At 36.6% G+C, this 10,905-nt stretch overlaps 1 protein-coding gene across 1 annotated transcript in view; it reads right to left on the bottom strand.

The window, feature by feature from the left end:
- Window positions 1-9,975, bottom strand: part of LOC101497894 (protein EARLY FLOWERING 5) — a 12,494-nt gene extending 2,519 nt beyond the window's left edge. Inside the window, exons 1-8 of the mRNA XM_004508738.4 lie at window positions 9,741-9,975; window positions 9,290-9,383; window positions 3,737-3,822; window positions 2,320-2,369; window positions 2,162-2,231; window positions 1,967-2,048; window positions 1,478-1,866; window positions 312-839 (exon numbers count right to left, since the gene is read on the bottom strand). Of these exons, the coding sequence (XP_004508795.1) occupies window positions 312-839; window positions 1,478-1,866; window positions 1,967-2,048; window positions 2,162-2,231; window positions 2,320-2,369; window positions 3,737-3,822; window positions 9,290-9,383; window positions 9,741-9,821 (1,380 nt within the window). The 5' untranslated portion in view covers window positions 9,822-9,975. The remainder of the gene's footprint in view (window positions 1-311; window positions 840-1,477; window positions 1,867-1,966; window positions 2,049-2,161; window positions 2,232-2,319; window positions 2,370-3,736; window positions 3,823-9,289; window positions 9,384-9,740) is intronic.
- Between the last annotated feature and the right edge of the window lie 930 nt (window positions 9,976-10,905).

Genomic DNA, 10,905 nt, shown 5'->3' with positions numbered 1-10,905 from the left:
CGGCAAAAGCAGGACACGCTCAGATAGATCAAGTTCAAAAAAAAAATTGTTTTCATGAATGAGTGACAAGATTATTTTGAACTGGTCTCGAATAGTAGCATCATAATAATATACAGTATGTTGCCATTAGCTTATTGAGCGATCTTGAAATATTAATATACACTATTGAAAGAAACTTTACTTGAAAAAGGGTTATGTTTTGAAACTAAGTTGAACTTAATCTGTACTTAATAAGAGGTATGGAGAAGAATAAAATTCAAGAGCCAAAATAAAAGCAGGCTAAAAAAATACCACAAAATGAATCAACTTACCATAGATGTGAGTTCTGGAGTGTGCTGAGCTAATGGCCTTTTAACAACAGTAGAAGCAGCAGACTTAACATATGACGGTTTCTGAGGAAGCGGTCTACTTGCCATATGATCCTCTTCCTGAAAGTTTGGAGGAGGGCCAGGTGGAAGTGGCGGTCTCATCATTGGAGGAGGCCCAGGTGGAGGACCATATGGTGGCCTTGGGATTAGGGGGACCATCATTCCAGGTGGTGGTGCCTGACCAGGAAGACCAGCCACAGGTAGAGGAGGCCTCATATCAGGTGGTGGTGGGGGTGGTGGGAACCGAGATATTCCAGGGGGCAACACATCAGGCTGTAAACTTGGGATTAATGTAGGTCCTGGAGCAGTAGGTTGTTGCCTTGGAGGAGGAGGCCCAGGAAGCATTTTTTGTATGTCCTGGTTTGACAGAGAATTCTTATTGTCAGTAGAAACCACAGCACCATCAGACTGAATAGCACCAGAATTTGGTGGCATTCGACTTGGTGGAGGAGGAGGCGGAGGAAGCTGCACCTACATTTCAGAAAGAAAAAAATGTTATTTCCTAAGAAGCTTATGTTAAGTATAATCATAGCAAGCCTGGGTTTCAAACTAAGAGCAGTCAAATGTAATGTTTTCCCATTCGGAAACCATGATAAGTGTCTAGTAGTCATCTATCAAGCATGAATAGACAAAAACCTGTGGCATATGGTATACCTGGATGCAAGATCAAATAGTCATACACATACAACTGTACAGGAGACAATAGCCTACATATCTGTCCTTTTTCAACTTGAACATACTTTGAAAACGTTTAAAAACACTGAAAATTGGTTTTGAAGTGGACAAAACACAACGAAATAGACTAAAAATTGTCGGCAACCCAATAGAACATTCAAAATGTCTTTAGTACTTCAATTTAGTGTTTTTTAGTATTACTTTTGTAAGTATACAAATATGTTTTAAAATATTTCCAGCCATACTCACATCCTAAATTTTTAAAAATATCAGCATCCCCACACTGAATCATTTAGGATTAAAAAAATGCCCACAACAGCACCAATGCTTCTAAACTTTGAATATATCTATAGTTTCAGGTCCTTTCATACTGAAACTATCAGATCATGCCTTGAAAGATAAAGCACAAGTCATTTAACTAAAAATAAGCCTACCTGACCAGGGTCCTTGGAAGATAGATTATCTGTCAATGCTGATTGATTTCTTTCTTCACCTTCACTTGTGCCAGGTGGAAGTGGCTGAGACTGTTGAAGAGGTGGAGGAGGAGGAGGTATAGACCGATTTACAGCTTGCTCTTTAGGTGGAGGACCAGGAGGTGGAGGCGGCAATGGAGGTGGTGGTAATGATGTAGGCACTGCAGCAGCAGGCTTTGGAGGCATGGGAGGTGGGGGAGGCAATGGCAAAGATGCAGGTAAAACAGCACCATCAGATGAACTAGCACCAGGCAGTGGTGGCGGTGGCGGAGGTGGAGGTACAGCTAATACTCCATCCTCAGACTCTGCTGCAGTACTTGACGAAGCACCAGACAAAGGAATTCTAGGTCCTGCAGTTCAGCATACAAATTGATTAAATAAGGGAGGTGTCAAACAGTATCATTTACAGATCCGTTATTTAACCAGTCAAATATGAAAAGTTCAGCATACCTATAGATGATTTAAACATGGGAGGTTTCCCTGGCGGTGGAGCCCCAGTAGGATTTAAGGTAGGATGGTAATAAACAGAGTCCTGTAGTAAAAATCAATTATTAACTCAAAAACCATTCACAACACCTAGACCACTCTAGTTTTGTAAATTGGAAGAGGAAGGAAGGGAAACATAAATACATGCACACATCATACCTCTGGCGTTGGGTTGTTAACTCTCTCTTCCTCTTCTGCACTTGTTCTCCTTCGAGGAGGCCCCAAATGACTGCCCAAAAGACATTCAAGAATTTGTAAACTACACAAACACAAATTGGGCATAAATGTGTACTTGAAAATAACATGAAAATATTCACCTGAACATAATAGGGGCTTCACCCTTCTCTCGCATTTTCTCTTCATATTCCTGTCCAAAAGATATTAGACTTAGATCATCAATAGAAACTATTTAACCAAATCATGCATACAGTAGACTGGAGTGTTTGAATTCAAAGTTGAATTACGCATCCTCGGCTAAACAAAAATATAAATGCACAACACAGGCAACTTCAGCTACTGAAGCAATATCAAAATTAGTTCATGAATACTCCATTTCCTTAAAGTTCTGGTTTTTCCTGTCCAATAAGACTTAAATGTAATATGTATACCAAAAAATTACATGGGTCTGTCTGATGTTGAAATTAGCAGCGACCCATTACAAGTTTGTTTCAATAAAAACCCATTATAGACTATGACTACAAATGCATAACTGTTTACATTGGTAATCTCCCATGAAGTTACAAGACCAAATTTTTACAACTGAACTGATGCCTTATGGAAACAAATATTGTTTAAATTACATTTTTGTAGGATAATGTTAGTAGTTGACTTGTTACAGTGAGAAAATTGTTAGTGGCAAGAATCGAAATTCAAACCTCCTACGGGTAATCCTTAAGTGTCCCAACCCACTGGGCTAATCCATTTGTGACAAAAAGAGAAAAAATTTGCATCATAGCATGCCCACTGATTGATGCTTCTCTAGGTTATGAGGAAAAAATCTGCCTAAAGCCGCCATAAAACGCCATGGCAACACCATCCTTCACAAATTGACCATAGTAGTTGGCAAAAAATCCGCCATGGCTGTATTTGACAACACTGATAATCATAAACTACCACTTTAGAGGCAATGATAAACCTAAGGGGGACCTTCAGCTACTCTTAGTGATACTTGTCTATCAACAAGAATAGTACATCAACCAACGTACAAGTTACAAATGGCGTTCAGAGGTATGAAAGTAGCAACCACTATATGTGATAACATTAAGTCGGAAAAAAATGAGAATGTGAGACGATGGACAATAAAGAACCAAAAACAAATTTCATCATAACAGATTAATTAGAACTCGCTGAATTGTGATGTGACGAGCTAGTGACTATTTTTCATAAATTGACATTGACAGTAGCATGTTTCTACCATACTCAAAAAAACATTAACTGACTCTCACTATCTAGAAACCCACCAGGTTTTCCTTCACTACGTCAAAGATGGAAAGAAGTTTGACAGGAAACCTTCTGCAAAGTTGTCAGGCTCAGGGTATTGAAAATTGTCTCTCATCAAGAGAAAATAGCTTAGATATTGGCTTCAACAATCCAGAGATCAGTTCTCTGTTTTTTCTTTTTTACACTCAAGAGCACATAATTGTGCACATCACACAACTACAGGACAATCTGCAAAGTTATATAGGAGAATAAGCAAAGAGGCCCAATACAAAACAGACATGTTTATGTTGTTACCTTCCTCTTCTTCATGACAAGATTAAGTGTATCTTGTAGTTGTCTCTTCTTGTGCTTTCTTGCTTTATCCAAGGCGCCATCAGCCTCTGCCACAACCAATAACATGCAGTGATTAGCCAAAATCATCTTTTTTTATCAATATAGAAAAAAGCATCTAAACTGTCATCTCAATCATAAGTTATAGTTATACTACTTACTACATGACAGGGAAACAACTAAAGGATTCATTACGTCCATACCAGTTTGGAATTGTTAAAATATTATATTAGTATGTAAATAAAATAGATAGTCTGTAAGTATTTTGACTGTAAGTATTTTTGCCATTATATTTGTTTAACACTCATAGTCTATATAAAGGACTTCCGTTGTGTAGTTGAAACACACGAGTTATTCAACATGTCTCTCAATATTTTTTCTCCATTTAACATGGTATCCAGAGCCTATTGAGAGACAACCCTAATCTTCAACTACCTGGTGGACCTATTGTCTCCGCTGAGAATTTTTTTTCCGGAAAACTGTGTCCTCAACTCCGGTTTCCGTCTACATCTCACGTGTGAATCGGTTTGAAGTCAAGCAAAGGCACTCTACACTAATGACACTCAACGTCTCTATGGAGTTTGTCACCGCTTGTTGAATATCATTACTCCGAAGACGATAAATGGCTCAATTTCTTCGTATCTTGACACCGTTCATAGTGCACTTCATGATTTTAATGAACTTCTCCCTCCTGCTGCAAGTAATCCAATTAAACAAAAGAAGGAGTTGGATCAATGTAGCACCTTCTTCATGCTTCTTGCACTCTATGGCCTACCCCAGGAGTACTTTGCAACTCGTGATCAAATTTTTTAGTCAGTTATTGTTCTGGATATGTCTACTACCTCATCGATCCTCCTTCAAATACCAGTAAAACATCCAGTTGATCTCTCTATTACTTCAGCTCTGGGTGACACTGTTACCCTTGCATCTATGGGACATAATCAGAGTCACTCTCGTGGAGGATCATCCAACTCTAAGCCTCGTCCCAAATGTGAAAATTGCAATCGGCTTGGGCTTTCGCCTGCGATAAATGCAACTCAGCTTGACCCTTCTGCCACTATTCAGACTACACCATCTCCACAGGGCTCCCTGGCAAATTATGAAGATTTCATCTGATGGGTTCAGAGTCATTCAAACTCTGGTTTTACTACGTCGGTTGCACACACTGGTAACTCATTTGTTTACCTCTGTCATTCATCTTATCTTGACCCTTGGGTTCTAGATTCGAGTGCATTTGATCATGCAACTGTAATAAATGTCTCTTTTCTTCTCTCTCTATATCTAATTTTTTACCCACTATTAACTTCTGCAAATAGCTCTCAAACTCAGTTTCAATGGGTTGGCAATGTCCAAATTCACTCTTCCATTTCAGTTGCATATGTTCTCTATGTACCTAGATGTCCTTTTAATTTACTTTCAGTTAATTGATTGACTAGGTCCCTTGATTATATTATTACTTTCACTAATAATAATGTTACCCTGCAGGAGTTCGGTACGGACGGTTGGCGTCGGATGTGAGTCTCAAGGACTCTATTACCTTTCTCTATCATCCACGACTTGCTCTGCCGCAGATTCCCCTCATATTATCCATGCTCAGCTAGGACACTCAAGCCTTACAAAACTTCAAAAATTGGTGTCTAGTTTGTCTAAATAGTCCACTTTTCATTGTGAGTCATGTCAGTTAGGGAAACACACTCGTAATCATTTTCCTGATCGAGTCAATAAAAGGTTTTCTCGTACTGTGTATGTTTTAGAGTCCAAGTATTTTGTTACTTTTATTGATGATTACTCTCGTTGTATGTGGTTATTTTTAATGAAAAATGAATGAGTTGTTTTTCATTTTTGAGCAATTTTAACAAGAAAATAAAAATCAATTTGGTGTTTCTATTCGTACTTTAAGAAGTGATAATGCTCGGGAATATTTGTCCCATCAATTTCAAAATTTTATGACTTACAATGGTATTCTTCATCAAACGTCTTGTCCTTGTACATCCCAACAGAATGGGGTAAACAAACACAAAAATCGGCATCTCATTGAAACCACTCGAACCTTACTTCTCCGTGGAAATGTTCCATTCCGTTTTTTGGGGAATGCAGTCTTAACGGCATGCTACCTTTTCAATTGTATGTCGTCTTATGTCCTTGATGGCAATATCCCTCATACGATCCTCTTTCCTCATACCCCTATTCACTCACTACCTCCTCGTGTCTTTGGGTCCACGTGTTTTGTTCACAATTTATCTCCTGGTCTGGATAAACTGTCAGCTTGATCACTCAAGTGTGTCTTTCTCGGATATCATCGATCCCAAAAGGACTATCGTTGTTATTCTCCTACACTCCACCGGTACGTTCCATCAGTTGACGTTACCTTTTTCGAGTCTGTACCATATTTTGAACCAACCCATATAGCTACGGAGTTGGATAAGGAGATTAATGTCGAACCTCCTTAGGTAATTATCCCTATTCTGCCCACTCTTGGTCCTATTGAACCTGTCGAGTCTGCCCTTCAACCTCCACGACCACTACAAACATATCATCGTCCTCACCCGCCTGCATTGTACTTGTTGTTCTTGTTCCCATTACAGACTCTCCTCTGATGCCACCACAGGATTCGGCCCTGCCACCTGAGCATGACCTTCCTATTGCTCTTCGTAAGGATATTCGCACAACACGTAATAAATCTCCTCATTATATTGATTTGTGTTATCATCGTCTTTCTCCCTTGCATTACACTTGCTTGTCTTCTTTGTCTTCTGTTTCTATTCCTAGATCTCTAGGTGAAACATTATGTCACCGTGAGTGGAGGCAAGCAATGCTTGATGAGATGTGTGCTCTACAAAGCAATTGTACTTGGGAACTGGTCTCTTTACATCATAGGAAGTCTTCAGTAGGTTGTCGTTGGCTCTATACGATAAAGGTTGGTCCTGATGGTAAGATTGATCAATTTAAGGCTCGCTTGGTGGCCAAGGGATATACTCAGATTTTTTGGTTGGATTACAGCGATACATTCTCACCTGTTGCCAAAATGGCATCTGTCAAACTGTTTTTCTCCATTGCAACAATTCAACATTGGTCACTCCATCAACTAGACATTAAAAATGCCTTTTTGTACGGTGGTCTTGAAGAGAAAGTTTTTATGGAGCAACCACCAGGGTTTGTTGCTTAGGGAAAATCTTCAACCATGGTTTGTCGGCTACACAAGTCATTTTATGGTCTTAATCAGTCTCCTATAGTTTGGTTTGGCATATTCATTTCGGTAGTACGAGAGTTTGGTATGATTCGTAGTGAAGTCGATCACTCTGTATTTTATCGTCACTCAACCCAATGGTGCATCTATCTTATTGTTTATGTGGATGACATTGTTATAACTGATAGTGATCAGCAAGGAATACTCCAGTTGAAACAACATCTTTCAAATCAGTTTCAGACTAAAACCTCGGTAAACTCTGTTACTTTTGGGTATTGAGGTAGCCCAATCCAAGGATGGCCTTGTAATTTCACAAAGAAAATATGTTATGGATATTCTTGAAGAAACAAGTCTATTAAATGTCAAGACAGTTGATACTCCTATGAATCCAAATGTCAAACTCTTACCTATTAGGAAGATATAGGAGATTGGTTGGGAAATTAAACCTTCTCACAGTCACCCGTCCTGACAGTTCCTTCGTTGTTAGTGTGGTAAGCCAATTCTTAAATTCTCCTTGCTAAGAACATATGGATGTTGTAATCCGAATTCTTAAATATATCAAAAGTGCACCTGAAAAAGGTCTCATTTATGAAGATAGAGGACATACTCAGATAGTTGGTTACTCATATGCCGATTGGACAGACTCACGCATTGATAGACGATCCACTTTTAGGTAATGTGTACTTGTCAGAGGAAATTTAATATCTTGGAAGAGCAAAAAATAAAATATTGTTGCAATATCCAGCGCTGAGGCAGAATACAGGATCATGACACTAATAACATGTGAACTCATCTGGTTGAAACAGTTATTGAAAGAACTTCAATTTGAAGAGGCCAGCCCAATGAGACTAATATGTGGTAATCAAGCTGCATTGCACATTGCCTCAAATTCTGTTTTTCATGATAGGACCAAACATATTGAGATAGACTGCCATTTTGTCAGAGAAAATATTGAATCGGGCGACATCATCACTAACTTTGTCAATTCAAATGATTAGTTGACAGATGTTTTTTACAAAGTCATTACCAGGTCCTAGAATTAGTTATATATGTAATAAGTTGGGTGCATTTGATTTATATGCTCCAACTTGAGGGGAGTGTTAAAATATTATATTAGTATGTAAATAAAATAGATAGTCTATAAGTATTCTTGTCTATAAGTATTCCTGCCATTATATTTGTTTAACAATCATAGTCTATATAAAAGACTTCCGTTGTGTAGTTGAAACACACAGTTATTCACCATGTCTCTCAATATTTTCTCTCCATTTAACATGAATAAAAGTGGAACAATAGGAATTAGAAACAGAATAAGAATACAAAATGAACAAGACAGCATAGACAGACCCCCTAAACAGATATAAATTACATATCATGTTTGTAATTGGAGTTCTTAAAAGTTCACCAATTTAAGATTGGAAATTTACCATCATGTTGATATAATAATTTATGTAGCTCGAACTAGCTAGTTTTCTTTTACCATTCAGTTGTCGCCATGGCTATAGAAACTGCGTGGTTCGCTCTCTGAATCGTGCAAACAACTCAATTACCAGAAATGTGAACCAGGGAAAAAATTAGATAATAACTGGATTCACCACCTGAATCAGAATTAGAGTTTGACTAGAAAACAAATCCATTTTTTTATATTTAAAAAGGCTTCAGGTGGTTGTTTTAGAAGACTAGAGAATTATTGGATTTGAGCTTGTAGAAAACAAAAACTCCCTTATTTTATTTAAATTTACTTTCTATTCAACTCTTGAATCCAAGTGCTAATCTTGTTATCTGTTAAACAAGTCAAAGAGAGTGTCTCCAGCTTCACCATCTCCAACCGTATTGTATAATACACCTAATACATTGTTCATTTATATATGACACATTTCGTGGTATTTTTCATTATGTTTTTATTATTATAATTTGATAAGAGTTATGATCCACTAAGATTAGCCTAGCAGCTCTACATTTGATTCCTATGATTGCTTACAAATTGGTTCTCACAAGTTCACATATTGAAGAGATTGTTCAAACCATGACAACTACTAGATATATGATCGAGTAGTCCTTTTTCAACGCTCAATAAACATTTTGCCAAAATATTGGACTGATAAGGTATTTGGTGGTTTGAGTAGAGGAACATAGGAGTTGGGGAGATAAGGGGTTGCGGAACGAATCCACAAGTGACATTTCTAACAACAACTAATTAGTAATTACTAGCATTTGTCGTTACATAAAATACATTTTGCCTATTTAATGGTCATGGTGATGCAAAAGAGATGAGACTGGAATTGCAATTCCTTCAAATGCAAAACTTTAGTAAATAAAGCAAGACTTACTCATCAATTCCAAGTTATCAATCTGCTTTTTGATTTGTTCAGGATCTTTCTTCAAAATCCCGACCTCCCTCACCTTCTTTCTTTCTTTCTTATTCTGTAAAGAAAAACAGCAACGATGAAATGAGGACAAGTATACAAACATGAGTACAACACAACAGAACAATAGAAAGCAAGAATTTCAACTTAAAGAAGAGCACAAATCTCAGTGATTAATAAAGCTAACTTCATTTCATCAAAAATAGCTCCTTAGATTTTAAAACACAAAACCCTATTTGCATCTTTCAAATTCAAATTTGCAAAATACAATTAGCAATTTCAATTAATTGTAGTGAAACGGATAAAATAAATATCTCTAAGCATAAATTAGGTTATGAAATAGATGAAACGATGAACAAATTTACATTAAAACAGAACGAATTAAAGGGACATAGGTAGAGAAAGTGAAAATTACCCTTTTCAATTCTTTCTTGCGAAGCTCCTTTCGATAAGCATCGGTAGGGTTCATCACCTTGCCGCCTTTCGTTGTCTTCATTTTTTGAATACTGAAAACCCTATCTCTCTCCCTTTAAGAAGCCTCCTTGTTAGTTGTTCCTATTCGAAAATTGAAACCTCTATCCTTTTATTTCGTCGTTTGTTTCTAATGGAGATATTTCAAATTGAGAGTGAAAAACGGGACAGAGTTGTTACATAGATAAACGGGCACGAAGAAGAGAACACTCGTGAGATTGTATCTATTTATTTTTTTGTTTACGTTCTTCACTGTAATGCAATGATTTTTGGTATTCCCGTCCATGGAGGAAAACCAACAGGACAATATACTGAAATTGAGATCCGGCCCAATAACATTTATGCACCCCACTTTAATTTTCCACCCCTTATTCATACTTTCAAAAATTTTAAACTTTCAAAATATAAAAAAAGAATTTTTTTTACTGTTTTTTTTTTACTTTTAATAAATACGAAAGTTTCTAAACATAATTTTTCATAATAATATTTTGACATTAAGAGTAAATTTTTTTCATACCCCCACCTTGTTTTTTCTTTCGGATAGATTGATTATTAAGGATGTCAACCAATATTTTAGTGGTACCATTTGGATTGTCTCTCAACATTGGATTATGACCAATACCGGCTTCTATTAAGTCCCTGTCACAAAAATATTTAAGTTTGAGCGAACATGCAAGTAAGGAGCTGGGATTAGTAATAAGATTCTCGTATTAAAAAAAAACTGAGACCACCCAAATGCTTTCTAAGGGTGATTTTCTCCCACTATAAATTTTTTTAAGATATAACCTAAAACAATTCAAAAATTCCATCTAACATAATAGTCTATTTTATAACAAAATCTATATAAAAAAATAATAATAAATTTTTATAAATATACTTATATGTGTTAATTTTTTTTTTGTTTGTAGACAGATTATTAAATATCAGTCGAAATTCACATATATTATACGAGTTATGAGAATCAAACCCATAACACAATATCTAACTTAATAATAACAACATTTTTCAGCCAAAATTTAAAAACATAAATGTTAAGTCTTTGTTCTATTAAAAAAAATGTACTAAGTCTTTTATGTAGACCAACAAGTACATTATAGGAAAAATCGACA

The sequence above is a fragment of the Cicer arietinum genome, chromosome 7 (assembly GCF_000331145.2).
Source record: "Cicer arietinum cultivar CDC Frontier isolate Library 1 chromosome 7, Cicar.CDCFrontier_v2.0, whole genome shotgun sequence".
Taxonomy (NCBI): Eukaryota; Viridiplantae; Streptophyta; class Magnoliopsida; order Fabales; family Fabaceae; genus Cicer; species Cicer arietinum.
Note: the sequence above shows the minus strand (reverse complement) of the source record. Positions and strands in the feature narration are given on the sequence as shown.